The sequence below is a fragment of the Salvelinus fontinalis genome, chromosome 32 (genome assembly GCF_029448725.1).
Source record: "Salvelinus fontinalis isolate EN_2023a chromosome 32, ASM2944872v1, whole genome shotgun sequence".
NCBI classification, from domain to species: domain Eukaryota; kingdom Metazoa; phylum Chordata; class Actinopteri; order Salmoniformes; family Salmonidae; genus Salvelinus; species Salvelinus fontinalis.
Window position 1 is genome coordinate 22,612,886 of NC_074696.1, and position 14,517 is coordinate 22,627,402.

Here is a 14,517-nt window from a genome sequence, read left to right on the forward strand (position 1 = left end):
TTACACTCAATGGAGAGAACACATTGCTTACATGTACCTATACAGTTTTTCTGATCTATGTCTGCAACAGATAAGGGCATAAGAAATTGTCAAGGGCTAGGGACTAGACACTGAAACAGAACCAGCTAGGTGTGTCTCTCTCATAGGATTTATCAAATAAAAAATGAAAACATTTCAGGGTTGTCCCAGCATTTCTGCCAATGTGGTGTCAGTGTGGCAAACACAAGCAGAACGTGTTTCAACATAAAACGCTAATCTTTTGTGTTCCAATTGGATATGTTCAGGTAGTATCTCCTTGTTACACTTTGTTATAACATGTTTTTTAAATGTTTTCTCACTAGCGAACAAAACCCATCTGCACCACTCAACCCCATGGGTAGGGATTCAAACAAAACCCATCTGCACCACTCAACCCCATGGGTAGGGATTCAAACAAAACAGCCGACATCGCACTGCACTTGACTTAATTCATGTTTTAGCCGACATCCGCTGCATTTACCCCAAATGCAATCTCCACAAACGTCATTGAAATGACCTTTAAAAGTAAAGTGCAGTGCGATGTCAGCCGTGCATTGCGGTGTGTTTGAACCCCAGCCCATATGTCCACTCCTGTTCCTTTCACTCTGAGAGTTGAATGTCAGGAAGACATCTGAATCAATCACATTGTATCTCCTGTTCAGGTATTGTTATACAAATAAGGGACTGATATATTCTCTGTTCATTGGAAATTAGAAAAAAAGGTGACATTGCTATGATGGATGATCTGGTAATCAGTATAGCATCCTGTAATAATCTGGTGGCTCTTGTGCGGGTGTGATCACTGAGAAGGTGCTATGTATCCATTCTCTCTGTGTCTGGTTGTGTGTTGAGGTGTGTCACTATTTATAGCCTGTCAGAGAGAGGTGGAGTAATCTGGGCGGTTCAGGAGCACCGTTTATCCCATGGGATGACAGAGTGACTCTGATGCTAACACACACACACCCAAACACACGCACGCCAAGACTGGTTTAATCTGTCTCACACTGCTCTCTGTGCTTCAGCCAGGGGCCTCTATCCTGAAATCCACTTACGCTTACCACATACTGTTTACTCAGTAAATGTAGCCAATGTGGGAATTTAACCTGCAACCTTAGTGTTGCCAGATCCATGATTCATATTAGTAACTGTTGTTGATTTGTATTTCTGTGTGTTTGTCTGTGTGTGTGGGTTTCAGTGCTGGGACCTGTCCATGTGTCTGAATAACACAATTCACCATCATGGCTGTCACATTCGTCGTAACGAGGAGACCAAGGCGCAGCGTGATTGGAATACATTCTTCTTTTATTTACATTTACATTTACATTTAAGTCATTTAGCAGACGCTCTTATCCAGAGCGACTTACAAATTGGTGCATTCACCTTATGATATCCAGTGGAACAACCACTTTACAATAGTGCATCTAACTCTTTTAAGGGGGGGGGGGGGGGTTAGAAGGATTACTATTACTATACTATATTATTACTATTACTATATTACTATATTTATTCAAACGAAGAACACTTAAACAAACTAACAAAACAACAAAACGAACATGAAGCTATAAACAACTAGTGCTGACATGCAACTACACATAGACAACTACCCACAAAACCAAAATGGAAAATGGCAACCTAAATAGGATCCCCAATCAGAGACAACGATAAACAGCTGTCTCTGATTGGGAACCAATTCAGGCCACCATAGACATACAATATACCTAGGCTAACAAACACCCCATGACATACAAAAACCCTAGACAAGACAAACAAGCATACCCACCCTCGTCACACCCTGACCTGACCAAAATAATACAGAAAACATAGATAACTAAGGTCAGGGCGTGACAATGGCAGGTTACAGTGACTGTGCTAGAGGGATCTTGACCATGATAATAGTGCCTAGTCTAGTCGTTTAAGGCTTATAGTGCACTACTTTTGACCAGAGCCAAAATGGCCCCCTAACATAACTCACTACTTTTGACCAGAGCCAAAATGGCCCCCTAACATAACTCTCTACTTTTGACCAGAGCCAAAATGGCCCCCTAACATAACTCACTACTTTTGACCAGAGCGAAAATGGCCCCCTAACATAACTCACTACTTTTGACCAGAGCCAAAATGGCCCCCTAACATAACTCTCTACTTTTGACCAGAGCCAAAATGCCCCCCTAACATAACTCTCTACTTTTGACCAGAGCCAAAATGCCCCCCTAACATAACTCACTACTTTTGACCAGAGCTAAAATGGCCCCCTAACATAACTCTCTACTTTGGACCAGAGCCAAAATGGCCCCCTAACACAACTCTCTACTTTTGACCAGAGCCAAAATGGCCCCCTAACATAACTCACTACTTTTGACCAGAGCCAAAATGGCCCCCTAACATAACTCTCTACTTTGGACCAGAGCCAAAATGCCCCCCTAACATAACTCTCTACTTTTGACCAGAGCCAAAATGGCCCCCTAACATAACTCACTACCTTTGACCAGAGCCAAAATGGCCCCCTAACATAACGCACTACTTTTGACCACGGCCCATCCATCCAAATTGCAACTATTCCCTATACTTTTGAACAGTGGCTTATCTGCCCTATTGCATGTTAGGAATCCACTAGTGACGTGCAGCTGTGCAAGTCATCAATTTGATTTAAAACTGCATTCAAATACTGTTGCTTTCAAAGCATCCTCTTGTGAAAAAGGTAAGGTGTCCATGCAATGTGTTAAGGATAACACAGGCAGGCAGTAATACAAAATACAGAAATGCTGACAAGACAAAACAAAACACTGAACAAAAATCTAGTTTCCAGTTGTAATAAAATATCTAACCTTTACCAGGAAAGTCAAGACAAGTTGTTTAAGAACTAATTATTTAACTAAAACCCAAACCTGTCTTAATTTCAATAGGGATATTGTCTGGGATGACACCGGCCCCTACTGGTCTAATGGCCATATGACGGGACTGACTGGAATCAGACAAGCATTTTGGTTCCTGGTTAAAGTTTGCTGTTAAATACATTGATTGCACTTCCCTATTTAGCACTTTCCTGTTTGCTATTTCAAGCCTCTCAACCCTTCTGTTTGCAAACTAAACAGTCACTGAAACTCAAGTACACTGGGTGATCAAACACACACACACACACACACACACACACACACACACACACACACACACACACACACACACACACACACACACACACACACACACACACACACACACACACACACACACACACACACACACACCTTTATCATAGTCTCCTTTATTATATTCATTCCTCACATATTAGTCAACCCAGACATTAATTCACACCAACGGTTACAGTATTAATAATTTGTTACAGATGAGTAAGATGTGCATCAATGCCTACAGCAGAAGTAAAGTTTAAAATCAATTAAAAATAATATATGTTTAATGTAAAATGCTTTGTCTAGAGTATTCAATTAAATACAGCCAACAAATTATGAATAATACAGTATTTCCATTGAGATTTCCAAACAGGGTTTTGGAAATTTGTGACCCACAAATGGAGGTGTCTTTTGAGTCACAACCCACCATATGGGTTGGTGTAGAGAACATTTTGTTTTAAAGCTAATTTCCTGCCATTCTACACATTTTGGCCTGGAGCTGAAATAAAATGTGACAGTTTTAATGCAACATTTCCTGCAATTCTATACATTTTGCCATGGAACTGAGAACACATTTTGTCGTTTTTAAGCACATTTCCTGCAATTACCTGCATTTTTACAAGGCTAAAGCTGTATTCTTATGATAAAACATTATAACAAGATCAATGGGGGCCTGATTATCTAACTTTTATTTTGTTGAGTGTAAGTTCTCAAAGTCCCCCACTAAAAGAACCATCTACCTCACAGATGTCATTGATAAGAGCTGATAGCTATAGCCTAGCAGTTATACTGTATACTACATGCACATAGTGGCAATGCTTCAACGCTAGCTGTCAGCCACAAATCACATGTTGCTAGCCCTGCACCAAGATATGATTATATGTTTAATGTTTTTGATCTCAGTGTGTCACAGTAGGAATGTGCATCTGTATATCTGTAAATGTAGTGTGTGTGTGTGTGTGTGTGCACATGCGTTTACCAGTCATCTCTGACAATCTACTGTGGAATGTAATAGGAAGAATCCCATTGAAATTCTGACTCTTGGAGCTTCTCTTCCAGGTGAGCCTTTACCTCCTTCACCACTTGCTCTCGCATTTTGCAATCAACTGGTGGTACTACTTTCTTAACAATCTCTTCCTCTCCATAGAGCAGTTTGCTCAAGCTCTCTGCCTCTGCACAGTTCCCATAGGGCCACATCTGATTGCTTGGTTTCTCCAGACCAAAAAGATTACCACAGGACTTGCAAGGAGGTATCTTCTCCCCACTCTTCACATTGGAAGCCTGGCACTTGACATTCTCTTGTAGTTTCATGGTGCCATCAAAATTCTTTCTCTTGTTCTTATCTGGCTTGTATGTCATCACGACATTGGATACACCGTAGTGCCAGGTACACAGACAGGACACAGCGATCATAATCTGTCCCTCTTTCTTCCCCGTGCAGGACATGGACGCTCTATAGTACCTCCCTCCACTTTCAGAGATGCAGATGGTTGAGGAGGTGAACCGGTGTTTCCCTGACATGACATTGGCGATATCCCGCAGTTTCATGCCATATTTCCGACTTTTTGTCTGGTCCAAACCAGGAGACCACCTGGGAGTTGATGACAACAGACGTAAAACAAGATAAGGTCAGTGAGAAAAAGGCCCTTAATAGAATCCAAATAGACAAAAAATGTCAGCCTGTATATTGCAGAAACTTTTGCGAACTATTCATGAAATTATTTAGAAAAAAATACACAGATAGGAGCAGATCAATATATTAGGTTACAGCAGGTCACACATGATTTTGTGAATAGTTCACTAACGTTTCTCCACAACATACAGTACTGTCTGCATTTTTGTCTTTGTTATGTATTGAATGTATAATGTTTGTATACATCCTGCCCATAAGAGGGCGCTGTTGCCCACAGAATGCTTATGGCTGTTGAACCTTTTTATGTTGTGTTGCTCTGGTCCTCGCTGAGATAAAGTTCTCCCTTGCAATAAGAATCCCGCTGTCCTGTGTTTATGTTTAATAATAAGACTACGGACTTAACAGTCTTTTAAAAACAAATTAAAACCGCGGGCATAGTAAAATCAGGATGTCCCTTGAGGGCATCCATAGTTTAGTTCAAATTCAATTAACATGGTGAAAAATGACTACCACTGTTTGTCCCTTTTCCGTTTAATACTGAATAACAATACAAAAGCATTCAGCACTTATCACTTCATAATATGCAGTTCCCACTGGGCAGAAACTGGTTGAATCAACGTCGTTTCCACTTCATTTCAACCCCAAAAATCAATGTGATGACGTCAAATCAACGTGGAAAACTGATTGGATTTGCAAAACGTGCATTTAATATTTTTTCCCCCCAACTCTTAACTTAAATCCAATGACATGGTGACATTTGCTGTAGCGGTGCTGTGGGCAAAATCCCTGGGGATGCATGTGTGTGTTGTGATAATTGTGTTGTTTGCTGTTAATTCATATGACTTGTGACCGTGATATATAGGCCTAAAGGCTGAGACAATAAGAAGACAGTGGCAGAATAAATTCAACCACACCTTTGTTTTATCACAAAAACGGATAGCAACCTTTGTCCAGTGAAGTCCACTACGCATATTGCATCAGAGTTACATGACTTACAGCATGGTTGAGCAAGTTAATGTTTCCGACATTTTCGGACCACTAAACAACTATTGATTTAGAACCACAGAGAGTTACCACAAGTCGCAAAGAAAACAGGAGCTGCCACCACTATTCCAGCACCGTTTCAACTTCAACATTTCAACATCAACAAAAAGATACCAAAAACAATTGAGAACAATCAATATAAGCTAAATATGATGTGGCTGCCCATGGTTCTGATTTCTGTTTGACGCGTGTGTGTGCGCACAAGTAGAAAATCACCCTACTTGTAGAGAAGCGCCAATGCCATCCTCCTCTCTTTCATTCATGCAGTACACACTTTTATTTTTTGTTGTCCTAGGCTACCTGGCTAAAATGCTTGCTCGCTAGCCTAACTTCCATTCATGGGCAATATTAGCTAGTTAACATTAGCCTTCTACATCTAGCTACTATCCATATTGAACTTCCATCCTCTCAGGCGAGGAGCACAACAATGTATAAATTAATGGTTGGATCAGAATCGCCAACATAATCATTGGCCAGCAGGGTGAATTAAGTAAAACCACAAGTCCAAATCCCTATCTCCATCCATGGCTAATTTAGGAAAAGGACAATTTTAGCTAGCTAGCTAGCTAGCCACCGGAGGACAAAAACACAAAGAGATGCAACAATTGAAGTTGTTTCGGTTAATGACGTATGCTCTCAAAGCAATTTGATAGGAGAGACACCAAATCCAACCTGGCTTCCCTTTACACTTTTTTCCCCCGCCAGGACCATTCACAGTTGAGCGCGCTCAGTTTAGCTCAACGCTGATTGGCAAATTTGTTATACTTTTCTTGTCAAGGGGGGCCAAATGCTCGCTTGTTTGGACCTGACAGTATCAGATAGATGGCCTACATGTAGAGAGACAGAGGGGCGCTGGGACCAGCTGTACTGGTCTCCTGTGGGAATCGAACCCACAACCCTGGCATTGCAAGCGCCATGCCATTTTTGGGGGGAAGCCGGGCTTCCCTTGGCTCCATGAATACACGCCACTGGACATTTGTTATTGATTTCACATTGAATTCATGGTTAGTTGACAACTCAACAAAATATAAATCAAAACTAGACGTTGAACTGATGTCTCTGCCCATGTAACAGTATTGCTTCCATCCCTCTCCTCGCCCCTACCTGGGCTCGAACCAGGGACACTCTGCACACATCGACAACAGTCACCCTCGAAGCATCGCTACCTATCGCCATCGATTGAAACGCTATTAGCGCGCATCCCGCTAACCATTTCACATCGGTTACACTCACCCTCCTTTTCCGCAGCAACCAGTGATCCGGGTAACGGCACCAATGTAACAGTATTGCTTCCATCCCTCTCCTCGCCTCAAACCAGGGTCCCCCTGCACACATTGACAACAGTCACCCTCGAAGCATCGTTACCAATCCCTCCACAAAAGCTGCGGCCCTCGCAGAGCAAGGGAAACAACTACTTCAAGGTCTCAGAGCTATTGATGTCACTGATTGAAACGCTATTAGCGCGCACCCAGCTAACTAGCTAGCCATTTCACACCGGTTACACCCAGTGAGTTAGTCAAGAGCATCAGCAACACAACACTCACCATATCCAGCACACAGGAGAATGGAGTCCGTTTTGGCAGTTTCCTTGTGTAACTCTCAAACGGTTGTGGAAATATCTTCTCCATCATCTCAGACAAATGGTCACCAAGGATCATCTCGGGGGTGTATTTGGGGGAATGAATCCAGCCTAAGAAGAAGATGCTGTGGAGCATCTTATAGACAAAGGTTTGATATGAGAAGCACAAATAAAATGATTTTCTCTTTAAAAGTGTAACCCTAATGTTGTATATTGGACGGATATTCGTGCTTTCAAACTCAATAGCTTTCAAACCACTTGAGCCACAGACTCCAAATAAGTGTCACGATGTTGGACAAATTGCGCACAACATTGCACAGGTCTTATTTTCATGATTTGGACATTAATTCGCTTTCCAAAGCTAATAAACATGTGGCAATGTGAGCAGCACATTGTATTCCTAGTTGAATTAGTTAGGGAGCATAAACAAAGTACAAACTTTTTTTTACATTAGAATTCCAATAGCTCTTTGGTCATGTGACCTACTGACTTCAAACAAGGTTCAGAATGTCCACTGACTACCCTTCTATATTGCACACCCTTTAGTTTGTCCATTTTCATCTTACACATTTTTACATTAATATTTAAAACTTTCGAATTTCAATAGCTCCCTGGTCATGGAGAAGCTGGCGATCCTGGAGATGCTGGCGGGAGCCCCAGGGAGAGTTCTCTTTTCTTCAAACTCATTCAAGGACAGGGCGCCCTGGAATGGGTTCGCCCCGAGAGAGGGGCCCAAGCCATGGAAAGTGTCACGGTTTCGACGGCGTCCGGTGAGCTCTCCCTGGCCCTTGAAAATCCAGGGGAGAGGGTGTAAATCTCATGCAGGGCCGTACCCATATCTGCAGCAGGTCTCCAAGGTGAACAGCCTCTGGCATGTTATGACAATGTAGGTAAGGGAAGTTGGTAAAAAAAAGATCTGTAACTTCGGGATAAGGATTGGCTCTAAGGGTTGGGTCGGTCGGGCTGGGGTGCGGGGCTTGGCTCAAGCCGCGTCTAGTGGAGCAGTCGCTCCATCGCCCTCCTCTCGACACCATTGGAAGTTCGTTGTGCGGCCCATCTCGCGGTCTCTTGTGTGTGGTCTCGCATGGGGCTGCGTACGGGGATTCGTCCCCGGGGTGGTGTCCGTCGGCAGGCTGAAGGCGGACCGGTGGGGGGTTGGGTCCGGCAGTTGGTGGCGGCAACTCTAGACGCGCGCCAGGCCCTTCTCGCGGATCTCCCCAGGTACGGCGCTCGCCGGCCCCACACATTGTAGGTGGGGAGGTCTCCTCTACGCTCACTAGACTTGAGGCGGAGACTAAACCCATTGGCCTCGCAGTGATAGGGCATTGCATGGATCTGGCTCATGTCCTACGAAGTGGGGAGAGGTATCTCCAGCTTGTCTGGGGATGGGCCTACATCTGATGTGGGTAGTACCATCCACGCCCATTGATTTGCCGCGGAACCATAAAATTGATGGAAGAAGCCTAGGTTCCCACTGGGCATGGATCAATGAATGTCAACTTGAAATTCAAATTCAAAGGAGCATACCCACCTGTCAGGGTCGCACTCAAATCACCCGTGGGGTGACTGTGACCCCCTCATGTCAAAGTGAGGAATATCGAAGAAGCGCTGGTGAAGGCGGTTCCTATGGCTCTGTCCCAGAAGGCTGACTGGGCAAGCAAATGTTTGAAAGGGGATGATTATTTTCTGTTGCTTCTTCGGACACCCGGTTGATGGTGCCGCTAGATACAGCGAGGGGTATTTGGTCCTCAAGCTTATAAGTATTGCGCTGGCACTTGATGTTGATTGGGTGTAAAAAAACAGTCAAAGTCAGCTGAAGGTTTGTAGCGGCAACTGATGTCCAGTTTGTAAGACAGAAAAACCTCTGATGATACCACCGGGCGTTACTCAGGTGCTGGGGGCAGCACTCAGGCCATGGAGGTTGGAGTGGGGACTTAGTCTGTGAGCAGAAAAAAAGCGGGCAGGTCACCAGGAGCACAGAGCCTGTTACGGGTTACCAGGTACACAGAGCCTGTTACGGGTTACCAGGTACACAGAGCCTGTTACAGGTTACCAGGTGCACGTGGTTCCTGACAGCGGGACTATAGATGTCTTAGTAATTCCAGGGAGTAAGCTATACTCTAAGACCAAGGGAAAGGGGTGTTGACTGGGTAGGGAGAGTAGGTGTGGAGGCCTGGAGGTCTGTAGTTCCAGGGAGTAAGCTATACACTCTCAGGCCCAGTGAGAGGGCGGGCAGGGAGTGTAGGCCTAGAGGCCAGGAGTCAGAGGTCACCAGGTCAATGGGGGCCTGCCTGGAGGTCAGGAAGGCCCCAGTGAGAAGGCCCAAGTGAATAGGTGTATGAGTGACACTGTCCTTCAAGGGGGCAGAGCAGGCAAATTAATGTAAAATCTGGTGAGATTAAAATGGACAAGCAAAAGGGTGTGCAATGTGTAGGCACACTGAGTGGACATTCTGAACCTTGTTTTAAGTCAGTAGGTCACATGGCCATGGAGCTATTGAAATTAGAAACATTGAAAATGTATGTAAAATTTGGTGAGATGAAAATGGACAAACTAAAGGGTGTGCAATGTGTAGGCCCACCGAGTGTACATTCTGAACCTTGTTTGAAGTCAGTAGGTCACATGACCAAGGAGCTATTGACATTTGAAAGTTAGAAAAATTTATGTAAAAACATGTGAGATGAAACTGAACAAACTAAAGGGTGTGCAATGCGTAGGGCCACTGAGTGTACATTCTGAACCTTGTTTGAAGTCAGTAAGTCACATGACCAAAGCTATTGAAATTCAAAATTGTAAATAATGAATTTAAAATAGTGCGAGATTTAATTCAACAAAAAAAGTGTGCGCAATGTGTGTCTATGTCATCGGGTTGGCTAGAACCAGTTTTGAAAGTTTTAGGAGTAATGGTTAAAGAGCTATTGAACTTTGAAAAATGTGATTTATCACTATGTTGACGGTCCCTAACTGATGTTGGTGGACGTAAAAAAAACTACAGGTGAATATCCATCGAATATCCAACCTGAAACTAGTTTTACCTTGGTCTTCAAAGGGGTACATGCATACCTCATCCACATATTCCCTAGGTCCTTGTAGTTTGTCCATTTCACAGATGATATTGTAGGCATTAATCCTAAAACTGTCTTCAGTCTGCAAAAACAATTCTGCCCTAAAATATTTAATGACACAATATGAATTTTCTCAATAAATAAGTGTGTAATCAATTAATTTATTGAAATATCAAAAGAAGAGTTAATGGTTACTATGTTGAGGCTCACCTCTCTCGTAGTCCGGTGTCCTGTCGTGGGAAAGATAACGTCATAAACATTTAATAGACTAAAACTACAATAACTGCTACTGCTATTATGAAAAGTCATTAGAAGGTTTATACTTATTTGAATTTCGCCAAATTTACTTTCCGAAAAAACTACGTTTTTGAGAGTATAGGACAAAGATGGTAGACTAGGCCAAATATTTGCATAGGTGTGTCTGTGCGCGCGTGCGTGCCCGTCACAAAGCTCGAATGTATCTTTATATGTTTTGGCAAAATCGATGGATTAATAAAATATCATGTGTGTTCAAATGTTGATGTTTGTCGTGTATCTTAATTTCTTCTCAACAGACGAAGTAAAAAGGCTACTCACCATTTTTTAGGTAGTTGCAAATATGAAAATGAAAGTAAATCGGCTAACGCATAATAGCCTAGCGCAGTGGTTCCCAACCAGGGGTACTAGGACCTCTGGTGGTAACTGACCTATCCACAGGCGGAATTGAGAAGACTCATGAGACCATGGTCCAGGGTTCCCCAACTGGTTTTATTTGGCCCCACAAGTTTTCTGAGCAAAACAAATAACATAGACAGACAGAGATAGATTTTTTTTATTTGTTATTTAATATTCTGTTTTATATTTTTTTTCATAAAAAAAATAATTTTTTAACATAAAAGACTGAAAACACCAGGAAATCAGCTCCAAGTGATTTTCATTTAGTAAATCTGTTCCCCAATATTCCCATGCATAATAGAGAGACATGATCGTACACAAATAATAATAATCAATAATAATTGATTGGATTTATATAGCACTTTTAGACCAACTGAGGTACTCAAAGCGCGTTACATAGTAGGTGGAAACTCACCACATCCACCAACAATGTGTAGCACCCACCTCAATGATGCATGGCGACCATTTTTGTGCCAGAACGCTCACCACACATCAGCTATCAGGTGGAGAGGTGAGGAGTGATGTATGCCAATTAGGAATGAGGGGGATGATTAGTTGGCCATGATGGAATGTGGCCAGGATGGGAATTTAGCAGTGACACCGGGATGAACACCAGTACTCTTACAATAAGTGCCATGGTATTTTGAATGATAACAAAGAGTCAGGACACCCGTTTTAACTTCCCATCCGAAAGATGACACTCTACGAAGGGCAATGTCCCTAACTGTAATCAAGGTTTGAAATTATTATGTTTTAGTCAAATATTATACACTATATATATATAAAAGTATGTGGACTCCCCTTAATATTAGTGGATTCGGCTATTTCAGCCACACCCATTGCTGACAGGTGTATAAAATCAAGTACACAGCCATGCAATCTCCATAGACAAACATTGACAGTAGAATGGCCGTACTGAATAGCTCAGTGACTTTCAACATGGCACCATCATAGCATGCCACCTTTCCAACAAGTCAATTCGTCAAATTTCTGCCCTGCTAGAGCTGCCCTGGTCAACTGTAAGTGCTGTTATTGTGAAGTGGAAATGTCTAGGAGCAACAACAGTTCAGCCGCGAAGTGGTAGGCCACACAAGCTCACAGAACAGGACCGCCTAGTGCTGAAACGCGTAGCGCATAAAAATCGTCTGTCCTCGGTTACAACACTCTCTACCGAGTTCCAATCTGCCTCTTGAAGTAATATCAGCACAATAACTGTTCGTCATGGGCTTCATGAAATGGGTTTCCATGGCCGAGCAGCTGCACACAAGCCTGATCACCATACGCAATGCGAAGCGTCGGCTGGAGTGGTGTAAAACTCGCTGCAATTGGACTCTGGAACAGTCTGGGTTTGGCGGATTACAGGATTACACTACCTGCCACAATGCATAGTGCCGAATGTAAAATTTGGTGGAGGAAGAATAATGGTCTGAGCCTGTTATTCATGGTTTGGCAAATGCGGGTAGATTTAGATATTGGCGGGTAAGAATGTCTATTTCACCAGCTATGTTGGGGGGTGGTCAATTTGCAGGGCTCAACAGTGAGAGCATAGAATACCACAGTAAGATTCATAATACCCATAAAACCTTGCAGTCAACATGGAAATTGTTCCAATAATATTTCCATCATTAATTTTTCCCTTGGGGGATTTTAGAAACACTTAAAATAAATTCTGTGTTTCGTGTAGGCTTACCCTGGCGTGACATTTTGATAACCGTGTAAATCTCTCTAGGACAAGGTCACTTTTCAACATATTCGCCTGTATTTACCCACATTATTTTTATCCTAATTAGCTGCTAACGTGGCTATCATAAAGAACTACAAATACCATGGTGATCTGGACGAGACTGCCGAATCGAGGCAAAGGTAAGAATTTAACTATCTAATGTTAGCTTAATGCAGTAATGAATAAATTGGATACATTTCTTTAAATTGACAATTCTGTGAACTGTCTTGTGCAAGCTTTAAATTGACAATACAAGTTTAGCAAAGGTGTCAGCTAGAGATTAAGTACAGGAGCTTGCAGGGATTTGTAGTCTTGCATGAGGTCTACTTTGACGCTGATGAGCATGATCTAATATGAGGGTAAATAGAGCCGAATATATTGATAAAAGTCACCTTGTGTGAGAGAGATTTACATGGTTATCCAAAACATCACACATCAAAACATCAAAACATCACACAATAAAAATAGTCAAAAGTCAAGTATGAGCATCTGTGCGAGTTATGGTTAGAAAAATGCTGGAGTAGCTGTTTTTAAAGTAAACTTAGCAAAAAAAGAAACATCCCTTTTTCAGGACCCTGTATTTCAAAGATAATTAATTAAAATCCCCAAAACTTCACAGATCTTCATTGTAAAGGGTTTAAACACTGTTTCCCATGCTTGTTCAATGAACCATGAACAATTAATGAACATGCACCTGTGGAATGGTCATTAAGACACTAACAGCTTACAGACGGTAGGCAATTAAGGTCACAGTTATGAAAACTTAGGACACTAAAGAGGCCTTTCTACTGACTCTGAAAAACACCAAAAGAATGATGCCCAAGGTCCCTGCTCATCTGTGTGAACGTGCCTTAGGCATGCTGCAAGGAGGCATTAGAACTGCAGATGTGGCAAGGGCAATAAATTGCAATGTCCGTACTGTGAGGCGCCTAAGACAGCACTGTGAGGCAGGACACACAGCTGATTGTCCTCGCAGTGGCAGACCACGTGTAACAACACCTGCACAGGATCAGTACATCCGAACATTACTCCTGCGGGACAGATACAGGATGGCAACAACTACCAGAGTTACACAAGGAATGCACAATCCCTCCATCAGTGCTCAGACTGTCCGCAATAGGCTGGGAGAGGCTGGACTGAGGGCTTGTAGGCCTGTTGTAAGGTAGGTCCTCACCAGACCTCACTGGCAACAATGTCGCCTATGGGCACAAACCCACCGTCTCTGGACCAGACAGGACTGGTAAAAAGTGCGATTCACTGACGAGTCGCGGTTTTGTCTCACAAGGGGTGATGGTCAGATTCGCGTTTATCGACGAAGGAATGAGCATTACGCCGAGGCCTGTACTCTGGAGCGGGATCAATTTGGAGGTGGATGGTCCGTCATGGTCTGGGGCAGTGTGTCACGGCATCATCGGACTGAGCTTGTTGTCATTGCTGGCAATCTCATCGCTGTGCATTATAGGGAAGACATCCTCCTCCCTCATGTGGTACCCTTCCTGCAAGCTCATCCTGACATGACCCTCCAGCATGACAATACCACCAGCCATTCTGCTCGTTCTGTGCGTGATTTCCTGCAAGACAGGAATGTCAGTGTTCTGCCATGGCCAGCGAAGAGCCCGAATCTCAATCCCATTGAGCACATCTGGGACCTGTTGGATTGGAGGGTGAGGGCT

At 43.1% G+C, this 14,517-nt stretch overlaps 1 protein-coding gene across 1 annotated transcript; it reads right to left on the minus strand.

Moving 5' to 3' along the window:
* Positions 1–3,260: 3,260 nt before the first annotated feature.
* LOC129830930 (uncharacterized) lies at positions 3,261–11,153 on the minus strand. The gene is made up of 6 exons (XM_055893778.1): positions 11,044–11,153; positions 10,678–10,697; positions 10,466–10,568; positions 7,368–7,538; positions 7,057–7,148; positions 3,261–4,737 (listed from the first exon to the last, which is right to left on the minus strand). The coding sequence occupies exons 1-6, from the start codon at positions 11,044–11,046 to the stop codon at positions 4,143–4,145; spliced, it is 984 nt and encodes a 327-aa protein (XP_055749753.1). The 5' UTR covers positions 11,047–11,153; the 3' UTR covers positions 3,261–4,142.
* Between the last annotated feature and the right edge of the window lie 3,364 nt (positions 11,154–14,517).